This window comes from Plutella xylostella, chromosome 10 (genome assembly GCF_932276165.1).
Source record: "Plutella xylostella chromosome 10, ilPluXylo3.1, whole genome shotgun sequence".
Taxonomy (NCBI): domain Eukaryota; kingdom Metazoa; phylum Arthropoda; class Insecta; order Lepidoptera; family Plutellidae; genus Plutella; species Plutella xylostella.
Window position 1 is genome coordinate 4421998 of NC_063990.1, and position 17070 is coordinate 4439067.

Sequence of the window (17070 nt, forward strand, 5' to 3'; positions counted from 1 at the left end):
GCGACTATACTACGGTGCGAGTTGCTTCCGGTGGTTCCCGGGAAAGATGTATTTATGCTTGATGTGCCGCACTGTACCGAGACCGCGCCACCAGACAGCCAATCCATGCTCAAATACTAACGCTCTCGAAACTAAGTCCATTTTACAACTGCACAGTTGTTTCCACTAGCGACCGTTGTCTTGTAAAACAGACTTAGCTTCGAAGTATTATTGCCTCTGCGAGTGAGCAGGCTGGTCCGGTGTACGTGGTAGAGGCATAGTGTCAAGTGGCGGAGTTTAACCAGCAGCGGTACAACCGACTAAATATTTCTCTCCGGAATCACGTTGAGCAGACTGTGTACAAGGAGTGCCTCACTTACCAACTTCGGGGATGGCAACTAAGGTGCTCCACCACAATAACCGCTTGCGTAACCCTGGGAAAAATATTTGTCTCCGTGAATCTAACGTGTAGGTTATTCTAGGTACAGTGATGGTTGCACGACGACGGCGGTGCCGGGACTCGATGCGTGTAGTTTAACTGACAGTACTTGTCTCGAGACGAGGCTACTCTGGTTCAAGGACGCTGTCATTGTTTCTCAGTTTTCTTAGTGACTGTACCAACGGCTAGCAATGCTTGCATTGTTGGATCAATTTGTATAATGATTTGGGTACATATTTAAGTGGACATAGATGCCTTTGTTATAAAAATGGGAAGTAAAATCCATTTTGTCTTACCCAACATGTTAAACTATACAATACAAACAAGTATAATTATTGTTATGAACTGTATTCATTTTATTTGTTTGTTTTAATTGCATAAGGATTACTTACCGGCATTATGGCCTGTCTAGCTCCCTTTGAATAGATGTTAACGTTTTCTTCATCTGCTTTTAACATCCTGAAACATTTCAGTTAATTTGGAAGCATTCGCAATCTCTAAGAAAAGTACTGTCAAGTTAAATTACCAGCATCCATTCCATGTTGCCTAGTGTACCAAATTACAGGAACTAACGATCTTAACAACCTTTGCATTGTATCTGTGCGTTTGTGTATCTTTATAGATTTATATAAGTGTAGTAGGTAGGTATGTAATGTGTGGTATGATAAGGTAACTTTTTATCATGTAACAGTAACTTTCATTCAGCAACTGGTGTACCTAAGCCAGAAATACCATATTCTCACAGTCCAGGAAGCGTCCAGCGCATCTACATCTGTAATCTACTCAAAATACATACATATGTGTGGTCTATCATCATCATCATCACCATCACCATGGTCAGTGAACATTTCTCCACGGCTGGACATAGGTATCTCGAGAAAGCTGTACTTGATATCTTTTTATGAACGTTAATAATTTGCACTGATTGAGTTTTACCTTATTTTATAATTTCGTTGATTAAGGTCGCTAGCACAAATTAGGATAACAACATAATAACATTTGAAAGATACGAGTAGCTACGCAAAGTATATTTTATTTATAATTTAACAACTCTATATCTTATTCACAATAAAATTATATTCAGTGTAGGTACTTATTCTCAGAATTAACATGCTATTTGTTTCTAAATTCAATTTATTAAGTTTTTATTGAAGGAAATCAAAGATTACTGGTGTTTTTTTACTGAAGTATGCCATAAGTACTTAATTCGGGCTCTTACTGTTATTAATACCTTAATATACTACATACTCTATAATTATCTAGATTCTAGACTATACACTAAAAACTAAGGACACCACAGTATTCAGTTACAATGAGGTAAGTACTAAATATGTATTGTGTTCTACTACGTAGTACTATTTCTGTATTTGTTAACAATTATTACTAAGGATAAGTAATGGTAGGACCTATATACTTGATTACTTATTTTATATGTCCTACTCGTGATAGGAAAGTCAATACAGGGTTAATTTTATGAGTGAACCTACCGTCGGCACCAGACAAACAGAAGAACTTTCATGATACCAATTCTATAATCTCGAAAATCACAACTTTTCCATTCTTTAGTGGGTACTTAATATGTATATTTTAAACTTCATAGTCATGAAAGTTGCTCAGTATGTGGGGTAAAGCTGCTGCAAACTTCACTGAAAAAATTTAAGAATGAAAACAATCACTTACTAAGTAGATTCGCAAGCAATGAAAAAGTTCCAGAGACAAATCATTTCTCTATGGTAAGAGGCTAGCTTAATGACGCCGTCTGCAAAATTGAAGTAGGTACTTTCAACAGGCGTATCAGAATATTAGGTACCAAATTAAAAAAAAAAAAAAACTTTGTTGAAATTTTAAATAGAATGTTATAAAAAAATTGAGTTTTTCGTGTCGGCGTTTTTTAAGTCAAACTTTTTCATTGCTCGCGAGTGTACTTAGTATAAAAAATTATAGAAGCAGCCATTGCTCTTATAAAATTATTAGCAGACGTCAGTCACTTCATATAGCTACATAGTCTTGTCTCTATCAATTGAGAGGTAAAGAGAGGGACGGAATGCGAACCTGCATTGTCTGCGGCCTAGCTTTTCCTTTCAATGAGCGCAGGCCAATTGATATAATGGCCACAAATGCACATGATTACTGACCCATTCATTGGAAACCACCAGTTACTTACTTGCTTCATGATTTGTAAACATCACGGACACAAATCATTACAAATAAATTAAGTTAATGTAAAACGAAGTCTCGCGCCAGTCGACTTGATGAAATCTATGAGTTTGTTTATAGTTACCCTTCAACGCACGTCTCGCATATATCGCGCGGTAAATGGTAATCTCTGTCGGTTTGTGTTAAATGTAAGTAAAATGTATGGTTATTTGTGTAAATTTGGCATATTGTTTGGCTCTTTTAATAAGTAACTAAGTGGTTATTGCATTTTTGAAGTATCATCATCATCCATCTTTACCTAACATACTGTCCTCTTATTTAGAACAGTTCTGCTGCTTATTTAGCAGCTTCTCTGCCAGCTCAGTGTGTATTAGACTTGGCTAATATGGCCATTTAACTAGGCCATTTAACTATAACATACGTGTTATTTTTATGCTGACAACTTCAAAGTTTGAACAAAAAGATTGCTGTAGTGTTGAGTACGACTGACAGTGTTTAAGATGAATGTTGACAATAGCTACCATAATATCTCCTCGAGTATTTTAGAGAACCGCTTGCTCCATATTAATAGCCGCTTATTTTTATTTCAACGTCGCGTTTTCCGGATTTTCAGATGTCGTTCTGTTTAATTTATTCCGCCAGTCGCAGCTCATATGGCTGCAGTTAAATAGATACAAAGAAAACAATATTATAATAAGTATTAAGTACATATATACGTAGGTACTTTTGCCTGCAGCTCTTATACTACAAAACAAATATACAATTATGTGTTTGAATACGAAACTTTAATTGTTAAACAAAACTAAACCGTTGCGTTTGTATTTTATGACACTCAAATTAGCATTGCAATGAAAATGAATTATAGCCCTATGCTGTTTAGTTAACATCAAATACTTTCAAGTTGACAAACAGCAGAACAGCTGATAATGAAATTAACGCTGTAAATAAACGTTAAAGCTATTTTGAAAGATACACTCGTATACTGTGGTAAGATGTTAATGCATTTTTTCAGCTGCAAGAAGTTCCACCGAATGAAGTTTGAATAGTATGAAATTGGCACGAACGGAGCGTCGCGGCTAGAAAATGTCAGAGCAGAGTGAATGGACTCGGGTTAGTTTCTTTATTTCTTTTACTGTTCGCATTTAAGTGCCAACAATACATGCGGATCGGAGAATTAAATCATTTGTTAAAATTATATTTTTGTATGGTATATCGCATACATAATAACTATTTTTTAACTACTTAGCTGTGTAATCATAACACGGCAAACAAGATAAAAAATAATTCACGGACACCGCGCACCGTCAAACTCGCAAAGTGGTCTTAGGTTACGTTAAAATTTGCAATAACTGAACAAAAATCTACACATAGCATGGACACAAATGTCATAAATTTAAACTAACCACTGACGTATATTAATACTAAGTAGGTACAATCAGCGCCACATAAATTATAAGCATCCGATTTGATTTGATAAGTATAAACAAAACATAGATTTATTTCTTGGAGTCCTACCTATTTTGATAAAACGACCAATTAGCTACAAGCAATAGCTACGACATCCGCTGATAAATAAAGTCATCAATTTTAATTAATAAACAAGTTATTGATCAATTCTCCGTCACCAGTATCGAAACTTTATTTAGCAAATAAAATGATATAAATATAGGTAAGTATGCTATTATGTACCTATCTAAAATCAATACGCCTCGTCGAGTCACATTTTTACACTTTAAACACTTTTTTCGTGCCAAGATTTTTGTACGATAACAGGCTCTCAGCATACGTTTAACCGACAAAATGGCTCCTTAAAATCTACATAATATTCGATGAAACGACAACGAAATCGAAGCTAGACGATTCTTATAAGTACAACAACGTAGTCAAGGTTAAGAGACTATGCAAACAGTACAGATTCATAAATAAAATGCGGACGGCGCTTACATTTGCGTTCTCGATATTACAGCGTTTGCCGAGACGCCGCTGAGCAATGATCTCTAATAAAACGTACTCAGTCCCAATAAAACGGACGTGATCCTTTATTTTCAGACGCTGCTACATGCTACTTAAGTAAATTGTGAAAAAATCTGCCTCATATTCATTTGCCGTCTAGTTATAATCTGCAAGTTTATGGTCTCACAGAAGAGGGCAGTCTATAAAGTGTTTTTCTCGGCTGATATTCCTTGTTTATAAATATCTTAGGCTAAGCAGAATGCTCGACCTCAAGAAAATAAGGCTCTCCCCCGACCCCAGTATGATAATCTGTTAGATGCAAAGTTAAAACAATGTACCTAGTTGTTGGGACGCTTTTTAGTTATTTAGCACGGCGCTGGCGCTCTGAAAATTTTATGAAAATATTTATTGCATGCGGCGGTCTTGTCTTGTTGATCAAAATAACTGAATTTTGAATTTTTGTTCAGGAATTAAATGTCTGTACAAAAATCCCAACTTTTATACCAGAGCTCCTTTTAACCAACAAATAAAACATCTAATATTAACTCAGTAGTAATTAGTAATGTAAATAATTTACGTAAACTCTTTACTTTATAAAGGTGGAAAAGGAAAGGACTAATTAAAGAAAAAAGCTCGCTTAATGAAGCCATTGCTACGTGTTTACGACAAACGATGAAAAAACTACAAAATAATGTATCATTAATGACGATAAAATTACGTAAGTAACCTTATCAACATTTACCATAAAGGTTAGTTTTGCACTGCTGTTCTTATAATGTGTGTACCTAATAACCTATCTTTCAAAAATCTAAGTTTCAGGATTTTATCATGAATCGCAATTTCACATGACTGTACATTTTGATACGAGGACGGTGAGTCATGACCAGCCCACCATCACCATACAAAGATTTTACAATACACTTGTTAACTAAACAATTTAATAAAAAACAAAATGATATAAATAGGTACCTACCTGTATCCAAAAAATACTACTCGCATACAATACAACTACTTATAGTAACAGGATAATGTTAAATTAAAATTGAATCAATGATAAATTTAAACTTTAGTGTCTACTGCTACCTGCAATATGGCACCGCGAAGAGATTTCGTTTATCTATTGTGATTGTGACATACGTTGATATGAGGCCATAACCGATAAGATATCTAAGACTCGTAGTACAACTTTTGGCAAAATTTACATTGAAGATGTTGGCACGCAATATCAGCCACCAAAGCGGCTTTCAAGAAACCGCAATCAGAGTTATCATAATTTATCTGACATCGTTGTTATCTCTATTTGCGTAATATAACGTAGATACTTGTACCTACTTAGTATATTTTGATGTACATTGTATATTAAATTTGAATTTAGTTTCACGAATTTGTTGGTTCTCTTATTTTGTTCCTGCAAGCTTAGCTTCTTTAAAAATTATGACGTTAAGAAAGTACAGATTTCAGTTTACCTCTATTTTTATTTCTGTGTGCTATATGTATAGTTTAGTTATATTATGTACACGGAAGTTAATTTAGTTATTGTATGCTGAAGGTTGCCAGTAAGAAATCTTGTCGCTAAGTTCGCCTTATTTTTAGTAAACGTTATGGTTATCAATACCTAAATATATTATTCTTATTCTATCCTCCTCTGTGTTAACTTGTCCCTTTTGACAAGAAAAACGCATGGTAAGTTTTAAGTTTACTCAAACATTTCTCTGTGGATGCCGGTGGGACATTGTTGTGACTGTAAACAGCGAAGCGTCGCGCTGCGCGGGCGCAGGTGGGAAAAAAGTGCCGAGTCATTCGCTATTAGCCGGGGCCCGCCGGGGATTTGTTTATTTAAATGTTTAGAAGAATTAAGAAAATATTTATTACATTATAGAAAGTTGATTGTAAACTATTTGCCTTGCTTAATAAAAACAGTTTTACTGAGTTTGTAAGCTCTTAGAGACCCATTGCCGTTATCATTGTCGTAATTTATTGAATAAGTTAGTTTTTTTCAAAAGGGATTCATTAATAATTTATTTTTATTTGGATCGCCCGCGTTAGTTAGAGTTATTATTTTAACAAGCACAGCAGACAAATGAGAACAGGACATCAAAGGGCAACTCGCCCGCACCGCAACACGGAACCCTAAAAAGCAACTATTCGACAGTCGACGTCACGCGGTCCGCGGGTGTCAATTAGCATGTCGTTTGGAGACACGCTTCTTTCCCACTCGTGTATGTTATGCACCGATTGCCATGGCAACATCCGCCGTAATACCTTCATTTTAGGAGTAAACTTTCTGTAGTTTGCATGAAATGTAAGTGTACAAAAGGTGTCTGAGTCGTGACACCGTACAGACACACAATATGAGTAATGACAACAAGGCAGTCACTTGTCTTGCCGCCGCCGCCGCCGCCGTCCCGAGCGCTCCCAGATGCGCGCACGGATTGCAGTTATGCAACATTCATAATTAGAAACAAAAATAGCGTTCAGTTTGTCTTCTTACATTCGAAACAGATTTCTGTGAAGCCGGATATCGCTTTGTCATATATACAGGCTGTCCTATAAGACAACGGGGAATTTAGTTAAGTATTCAATACAAAATTTTTAGGATGACGATGATGATTTTGATGGATTTGTATCATTTCCTGGGACACCCTGAATGTATAAGTAAATCTACGAGGCGAATCCCTAAATAATATTAATGTCTAAGACCCACCCAACAGACATCAATTAGATTTTAACTGTAATAAATAACGTATCAATATTTTCAAGACTAAAAAAATATGAATAGGATATATTCGAAGCTAACTGAATAAACTCGAGTTATCTGGATCAGGATGAAAACTAACACGTGTGGCTAATGGCGGCCGCCTGACTTGGGGTCAATCAACATTAAACGAACAAATGAGTAATTTAACCGCACTGACGTTTAACCATGCTTGTTGACAACGTAAATTGCTATTGTTATCGCCATGTATCGTGTTAAATGCGCCCCTAGCATGTACATACTCGACGTTAATTAAATATCCCGGCTACAACCGACTTTTTAGCAATCAAACATACATATCGTGTCATATTAGAAAATATTTTACAGTCAAACTATAAAGTCCTGAAAACGGAAGTGGATGCAAACTAATTGTTACAGGACAAATCCGCTATTTATTTTATTTATTAAAGGACAAATCCGCTATTAATCCGTTAAAAAGCCATTGCCAAACGGTATTTTATTTTTTAAATGTAAGTAAATAACTGACAATGGTAAAAAGTCGTTGCAAAATCGCACTTTTTAATGTCAGGACCTTATAGTTGGACTGTACAAACAGACATACAGGATTGACGAAAAAAATGTTTACCCTACTCTGTTACAGATAACTAACAACCATTTCTCGAATGGTATAAATGTTCTACTGATCTTTATTTGTTCTGCCACAAATCATGGTGCTTTAAATAGATTCGGTCAAACTCTACGTCGAGGGAATCAATCTTCGGCCGTACTGCATTACATCCATTTTCCCTCATGGTTATGGCAAATTAGACTCTATTACAATAGCAATATAAGATGTAAAAGATCAGCTGACAATTGACATTGTTCTAATGAACGAACTGTAGACCTGTGGTAACATTAATTACGATAAATTGAAGTTCTAAATAAAAGTAGCTTTTCTCGTGTTTCGCATGAAATATCTGCAAATTGTTCACAGCCATACAAACTAATCGGACATAGATTACTTAGCCTGAACTCAAGTACAGTTAAGTACCATTAGTACAAATATATTTTTTCCGATCAGGTGTCCCTGTGTGTCATGACTTGACCGTGACAGTTTGACAGGTGCGCCGGAGTCGCTCAGCCGCACTCAATATACAGGGTGTCCCAAAAGTCAACGTCATCCCTTAAAGGGCTGATAGGTCAGCTCATGAGAGGCCAGAATATCACAATATAACCTTAGTAAAAACTCGATAATTTTCGAGATATTGACACTTTTATAAATTTGCTGAAAATTAACACCTTGGATCAGTTTTTTGCGTGCCGCCGGTACAAAAATCCATATTTTTAGAATTTGTTTGGTATTGCATCACCCTGTATAGCCCTGCTATTGATCGCAGTCAAAAAAAATATCGAGTAATGCTGTATGTTTAAAAAAACACGGTTTTCAAAGTCATAAAAGGTAATCGTATTTTTTTATAAACAACTTTGACTCTACATACTATAAAAAAAATATACCACGCAAACCTGGCACCTTATTTGAAAAGATTGCTCATTTAATGCAGTTTCCAAAATGGTATGAAACGTTGCTATTGTTTCAATTAACAAAAAAGTTATTGCTATTTTAGTACAAAACGACCTCGATGTAAAATTGTTTGAAGGAAATTTATCTGACTGAATTTATTAAGGGTAAGTCATGTTGGAATGAGTAAAAGTAAAATAGGTGGTGTGGCCGGGAGTGGGAAAAGAGACAACGTTGTCACAGTTACAAAAAAAAACGCATTTTGAGTATCTTTCTCGAAAAAAGTGGACTATAGCAACTCCACATTCCCCATAAATGTAGCGCATGGTAACGTACATTCCTGAGTAGTGCCAATGTGTGATATTGTACAAGTAAAACGCTTCACATGTACATTGTACACCCACAGTATCCAAAAAAGGGACAGATCAGTTTGTCATTAACATTACCTCTTACTTGTTATTTATTTTAAAGTTATTGTTAAACAAAACCAAACTCTCAAAATTATGATTATGACCATTAATGAGTATTATTTTTTGCTGATTATGTACTTAATAATAATGTGGTGTTATAATTTTGAGAAATAAAAACAAAAGTCAATAAATGTTTGTTTTTTTTAAATAAGGTGCAAAAAACGCAAAATATGTTTTATAACAGTTTGGTAAGTTTTTTCTTAGCTATTTTTGCGTCATCTATGTTGCCACGGCTGACCCCACCACCTATTTTACTTTTACTCATTCCAACATGACTTACCCTTAATAAATTCAGTCAGATAAATTTCCTTCAAACAATTTTACATCGAGGTCGTTTTGTATTAAAATAGCAATAACTTTTTTGTTAATTGAAACAATAGCAACGTTTTATACCATTTTGGAAACTGCATTAAATGAGCAATGTTTTCAAATAAGGTGCCAGGTTTGCGTGGTATATTTTTTTTACAGTATGTAGAGTCAAAGTTGTGTATAAAAAAATACGATTACCTTTTATGACTTTGAAAACCGTGTTTTTTTTAAACATACAGCATTACTCGATATTTTTTTTGACTGCGATCAATAGCAGGGCTATACAGGGTGATGCAACACCAAACAAATTCTAAAAATATGGATTTTTGTACCGGCGGCACGCAAAAAACTGATCCAAGGTGTTGATTTTCAGCAAATTTATAAAAGTGTCAATATCTCGAAAATTATCGAGTTTTTACTAAGGTCATATTGTGATATTCTGGCCTCTCATGAGCTGACCTATCAGCCCTTTAAGGGATGACGTTGACTTTTGGGACACCCTGTATACTGGACGGTTACTCTACACTGACGAAAAACGAACGAACGAGAGCTGTCGTGCAATCAGCACATATAATACAACGAGATAGAGTCGTAATTTGAGCAGCAGCGCACTGAAACATATTTTTTGTCATATAGAGTGACCCTCTGAACTTCACGCATCATCGGTGCGCAGCTATTGGCTATGAATCACAGTGGCAGCTTTTGTTTTTACCAAACGATTAGTTCTCACTGAATAGAAGCTGTATCTATTCTTCAGGGATAGATAGGTAGAGTCATAGAGTTCCCTTTGTGTGCCAATAAGTATGTAAGCAGCATTTTAAAAGACGGTGTTTAGTGATTGAACAACGGTGTTTAATTAATTCACCTGAGTTACAATAAGATCTAAGTGATGTTGTATTAACTAAAACTGAATACGACTTTACTAGATTATAATATGATATTTTGACACAGAACTATCATAATATAAATTATAAATCAACTCCCAGATGCGTGCTAGAAGATGTGAACCGAACACTGTCCCGTGTATAACATGTTTATTTTGGTTTCAAAAATGCACGCCACATTTCGCCGTTCCGAATCGTTTCTTTAGTTTTACTAAACTATTTTAAAAGCTGTCAATACATACATTCGAAGATTAAGATGAGAGTGAAAAACGACCGATCAGTTGAAATAGTGAAGTTGGAATGTCACCAAAACATTCAGGTACTTAAGGAAAGAGTTATGCTTCCCGCAACCTCACACAGAATTAAATTAATTGTATGTAGAAGAGGAATCCGCGTGCCTCAAAACAAAAGCGCAAATTATTTTCAGCAATTAAATAACGTAATTTCAGCAGTTTACGAGTGTTCATTATGAACCCTTCGACATTCGTTACTTGACCGTAAACCGTGTATAATTTTATATTCACATTAAATCGTTTTAATTGCAGAAGAACACGCTCGCTCTAACTGCCGCGGAGGGTGCTAAAAGCAAACAAAAATTACCACAATCCAGTCATTTAGTGCCCGCCCGAAGCAAAGCCGCTGGTCAATGGTTTGTTCTTTTTTCTCTCTCTCTTGATTTATGCGAGCTAAAGAAGTGTTCGCACACGCGCTTTTCTATTTGCGGATAGGTCGGATCCAAAAATAATAACGGCAAAACAACGCGTGTATCCGGACTCTAAGCGGACGAATGAAAGGGCTCAATGCGGGGATTAAACTATAGTCGCTAGGAGTGGCCCTCACTTCCACCGATGTCCATTCACTGAGTTCCAGCCATTTGTGTACACTGGAAAACGTATAACGATTTTCGTGTGACTCGTGTAAGGTTTTGGTAAACAAATCCTTTTTTATTAGGAAACTCCGGCGAAACTTTTCTCGGGTCCAAGCGAATATTTTCACATGTAAATCCTCTTTGTATACGTAAGTATGTACGCTGCGAAGGACGTGCTAGGGCTTAGCGAGGACATGTGTCTTAGTAGCTTAACCGAAATCCAATCGCTCGGTCGGGCGGGTGGAGCGCGCGGTGACGCCGAGACGTTTTTCTGGCGAGCTGTCAAGCCCAGCTGCGGGCTCCCAACGCCTCCTCCAGCCAGCAATTAGTATGGGAAACATTTGTCGCCAGCTCGGATTACGCCCCGTCCTCTTTTGCCACCTTACTGAACTAGACATGTGTTAACAACTTTTGACGCTGTTATTTCGAATCGCCGGTTAATATCGGTTACTCAAAGAGCGCATATTTCACAAACTGCGATGCCGCTTCTGAAACTCGCTTCCGTCTAGATCATTGTGCGGGTGACCACGCCGCGCCCAGCCACGACCACATTGATAGGTAAACTACAGTAGCTACAGTATAATGCAGTGGAAACTATTGTGTTGCAGCGGCGAGGCTCCATCGGTTCCCAAGTCGCCGATGGCGTCATCGCGGGCTCGCTCCGAGTGGAAATTAAATAATGACAATCCGTTTGTTCTGCACCAGAGACTCCGGTGCTGCATTATTCAGCGTATGCAAAATCACCAGATTAATAATAGATGAAGGCGAAGGTGAATTCTTCGCAATCGAAGAAAAAATAGAGTTGTCCCTTTCAGCCACTGAAACGGGGCAAGAGCTTTTGTCTTCGTCATGGCGTATTCCACGCTCATTGTTTTTTTCTCTTTCTTTCCGGAGCTAAGTAGATTTTTTAGTTCGCTACGTAGAAAATTCTTGAGGAAAACTCCTTAAATATGCCTTGCGTAATAATAAAATAATTCTTTCTAAAATCACAAAGCCAGTGACTAAGCCACTGGGACCTGTTAAGGCTAAGATAAAATAACAGATTATTTTAATACGATATCTAGAAATACTGTACAAAAACGAATACACATACAGGGTGTTGCAAAAAGGGTATACTAAAAAGAAGAGGCCGCCGAAAGGGGGTGACTCAGGGGGTCATACGAAAAAATATACCACAGTTCTACTTCGTTATATTATCCGCATTAATCCCATATCGAGTTTCCGATCCTGCTGGTGAAGATGCCTATGCAATAATACTTTTTTTATACCGACGGATGTATACATGTATATTGTGTTCGTTGCTTTTATTATTGTATGGACATGTTTGAAGGGCAAGTTTCGGATTCATTTGCAATGATTAGACAACATGATTATTATCTCTACATTTCCCAGATTTTGGTAAAACATTGTACATCACAATTATGCTGAATTTGATACAATTCATAAGCATATTTTTCAATGCTACAGCCATAACTTCTCCAGCTCAGTGAATTTTCTCGAACTGTCGGAGTGAGTTGAACAAACTGGGTACCTGCAAGTCTAGGAACAGTGGTGGTCGTCTAGATAATAACCGTAACGAGGTGACGGGTCCCGTTGCCGCCGCATTGTGTTGCCGCCAGCGCCGCGCAGGCGCAGCCGACCCGAGCCCTTATTCTGACGATCACTCATTGTTGCATTGTCAGAATAACTATTATTTTGAATTCATCTTCTCCCGTCAATATGAAACTGGAATTTTCAGTGAAAATTTAAATGATATGGGAGGAAATGAACTGCTGTGTGGTTCGAAATAGTAATCAATCGTTCATCATAAGGATTATTTTAGTCCTGTCTTTGCTAAATAATAATTTTATAATATTTACAAAATAATTTGGTAAGTACCTACTTTTGCTTTATCTATTATTATTCTCATAATATTGAATAATTTAGAGACCGTAACTATCTTATTTCAAACTAACAGTCGTAACAAAATCGCTTTGTTGCTTTGAATACTACACCTGTCATTCCGTCGGATATTTTAAGCTCAACTGACTGCAGGAAACGCACTTTTTAAACCGTAACCCTGTGGCGAGGTGAATGAGGTCAATAGTTTCGGTACATACCTAGGTAGGTACTGTGTTTGAGGGTTAACATCGAGTGGTCGGATTACGTTTAATCTTTATCGTCAGGTGATTTTGGTGGCTTCCACGTAAAACTAATTTAAAGAGACGGCCAGTCATACGATAAAATTATAAAAAAACAGCTTTATTTCTAATTAAAGTATGTACATACAATTTCGAAATGAAATTATGTTTGTTGTCTTGCCAGTTCAACACCTACTAAATTGCAAATCTATCCAATGTACGAACGAATTCGACACTAACATCCTCATAAGGCTGGCAATGTATTATGATAACAGCTCTCCAGTTTTTTTTCTCTTTTTAAACAAAGACACAGTCTGCGTGCTTTAGCTTCTGATAATGAAGTGCCTGGAGTCTTTTGTACGCAAGCACGGCTGGCAACGTGAGGGTTATTCTATACTGACGAAATACGAACGAACAAGAGCTGTCGTGCAATCGGCACGTTTAATACAACGAGATAGAGTGTGGCTCGCGCAGCAGCGCTCTGAAACTTAGTTTTTCGTCTTAGAGAGTGATCCCCTAGTGCCGGCTTCTACTAATAACGTATAGCCACGTAGCTCAAAGCATATGGCCTATGACCTATTTCGTCTCTTAGTTGTAAGACTCGATAGAAACGTTCATCGGATAGTGATTCTACTTATATGAGATAGATGCAGTTGCAGTGACATAAACGACTTGATGTTAGCTCTTGTGACATAAAGTTGCAATTTATTTCACAATTCAGTTTATCTATATCCATCTTTACGTCATGCTGTATGTGATGTGCATAGTATTTTTGCTATTTGAAATTAACTATATAAGTACCTAAGTACATGAAAATGGACTAACGAAATTCTCTGTCGTCAATATAAAGCGACATTTAAACCAACAGTCTCAAAATTACATTTCTCCGAAACAATACAGAAACAGATTAGAAACATTAGATGTCTACGAAATATGATTTTGACTCGTAAAATAATTTCGTCGTTAAAATGTCATTAAAGCTGGTACGGGGTCGAGTCACGACGACAATATGTCCATAATTAAGTTACCCTCCTTTCTCACGTGCTTCAAGTACAAGTATTTCAGAACAAATTATCTGCTCCTAAAGTCTCACAATCGCTCATCTAGTCGCACTGTTTTTTTTATGTTGTAATGCATCAAGATATCACGATGTTGAGATGAGATAAGTCCTTCCTTTCTCAGAAAATTATACGCAAAACGATGGCTTTTTAACTCAAACTACGGAGGAAAACTGTTCGCTTTAACTGCTTATGTTTGCATTTGTCTTGCGCTTGCGCATGTCATTGTAATATTTGTATTAAGTTAGTACCAGTTTACGTTTTTTTATTCTGCAGTTACATAATTATTATTATGGAGTTCTATAAACGTATCGACACAATATTATTTAAGTACACAAACGCACCTTTAAAATAAAACATCCTGTAAAACATTTTGTATGGACCCTAACTGTTAATAAGAAATATATATTACTCAATGATAATATATATTATAACATCAAAAATAAGACGGTACTTATACACATTCTTAGTGTTTAAATCAGAATAAATGTAGTTACAAAAATACATGTTCATTTACATAAGTCGCCGAAACAAATATGTCTTTAGCGTAAATGAGAAAGAAAAATTATACTCGTTTTTAGTAATTTTGTACTGAAATTAGTTCATTTATTAAATAATAAATTATGTCAACTAGCAGTGTCCGTCTTGCATCATCGCCAGGGACACTGTTGATTAGGAATTATGACTTCTTATCGCTATATTGTGTCTCAAATGCCAAGCTTTATCTTAGCATAGAAATAATTAAAACAGAGATAGGAAATATAGAAATCAAAACAAGTTAAAGTAATACAGTGTCGTTTGTGGTGACAATACTTAACACTCGAGTTAAATCCAAAGTTTATAGCTGTCATGATAACGTTGTGATTGATTTTGAAGCACCTACATGTTCGAAAACGGGGCACCAAGCGACTGAAATTCTCTCTAGTTTACTTATCGCCAGATAAAATTTGGGTCTCATGTGCTACGGAATACTTGTACCTATCTTATCAGTCACTATTCTCACACTGCCTCGTGCAAACATCCTATGTAAACAGTGCGGACGCCACCTTAAATCTTAAAAAATGCTTTTGGTTGCTGATAAAGGTTACCTTTCTAGCGGAGCTTATGGTGAATAGCAAGTTCTATATTTTTTTAAGAAAATATTTTTATATACACACAAGTGGGTACTTACATATTTTAGGCCAATACCAAATGCCAAATGAAATTAAACTGGCAACCTCGCGAATCTCAACTAAAACGATACATCGAAGAAGGAAACGGTTGCTAGGCGCGGATCAGAGATACCATAACGCATTAATATCTCATTAGTCATGATGGATCACGGCTGGGTTCACGACGCAATCGGCGCGCGATCACAAACAGAAGCGCTGGGGCTACCAGTGAGGAGCATAGTTGGCATAGATATAGGAGATCAAAGTGCAGCGTCGCTCACGACCCAATACCGGAGTGCGCACAGAGCGAGCATGCCCCTGCGCACAGTGCGCGCGCCCGGCCCGCGTGCGCCCGGCGCTACTAGTCTCGGCCCAGCCTCAATCTACCATTTGTTAACTACTATTGCGTAGTATTTATTTTATATGTAATCAAAGGTGGTGCGGGTAGAAATCAAATGAATTGAATGATGTGGATGGGACGTACGGTAGGTCAAAGTTAATTCTTATAGGATTCGAAGTCGCGATTATGTCAAAGATTTTATTTTGATTAAGCAATTATAGATGAGGTAGGTAGGTTGGTATGTCATTTGAATAATTAAGTTGAGGGTGGATTTTAAAAAAAATGCCTCGACTGTAGTTAAAGTAAAGCAAGCGATCGATAATTTAAATTTGATTAGATTATATTTGAATTTGGAAAAAAAATAGAACGTAGATTTTGACTACTTTAATCTTGAAATTTGATTATTTTTTATGGAAAAAGGTTTCAATAAAACAATGAATGGATAATTTTGATTTATATTTAAAATTATATATAATTTTTGTACAAGTATCTCGTAAAACTAGTAATTGCCAATAAATATTACGATCGGTGCTTAGAGGTAGATTTTAGTCTAGTGCGATAGCGGAGTACACATACAGAGATTGAGGTTATGTTGTGATGGCGGTTCTCGGAAACGCCGGTAACGGAAGCGCCGCAGGTATTTGAGTGTTACGACACAAGGCACAAGGACGAGATTGGTTTGCGCCGAGGGCCGGAGGTGGTGGCTGCGCGCGCACTCGTCATGGCAGCCGCTGCACACCTGACGAGGCCAACATTGCTCTAAACTCGTATATTTTACGTGCTTTTCCACACGGTACTCCTCACTAATTATCCTTTCGACGCACATTCCTCTACTGCGCGCCAAAAACACTAGGTACATACCGCGACTCTCGGGGCGTTCGCGACGCGCGCCGAGTCAGCTGATTACCAAACTTTACCGGTGTTTACGTATCGAACTAAGTATTTTGACACTGTATGAGATTCGCTCGGGGCTCTAGTCAGGGAGGGAGGCCCGGTGCAGGCCCCGGCGGAGCGGCCGGGGGGGGTCGAGCAGCGTACCTGGACTAGTCTGCCAGCTGAGTCCTCCGACGAACATCTTCCTGCAACACAAACGGTGTGATTAGCGGAGGGCGGCGGGAGGCGGGCGGG

General features: G+C 37.2%; 1 protein-coding gene across 7 annotated transcripts in view; it reads right to left on the minus strand.

Annotated features, from left to right (window-relative positions):
• LOC105385394 (RNA-binding protein Musashi homolog Rbp6) overlaps window positions 1–17070 on the minus strand; it is a 405128-nt gene that overhangs the window by 387793 nt on the left and 265 nt on the right. For all 7 annotated transcript variants that reach the window (XM_048623319.1, XM_048623318.1, XM_048623317.1 and 4 more), the window contains exon 2: window positions 16981–17021. In XM_048623319.1, coding sequence (XP_048479276.1) covers window positions 16981–17021 — 41 coding nt within the window. The remainder of the gene's footprint in view (window positions 1–16980; window positions 17022–17070) is intronic.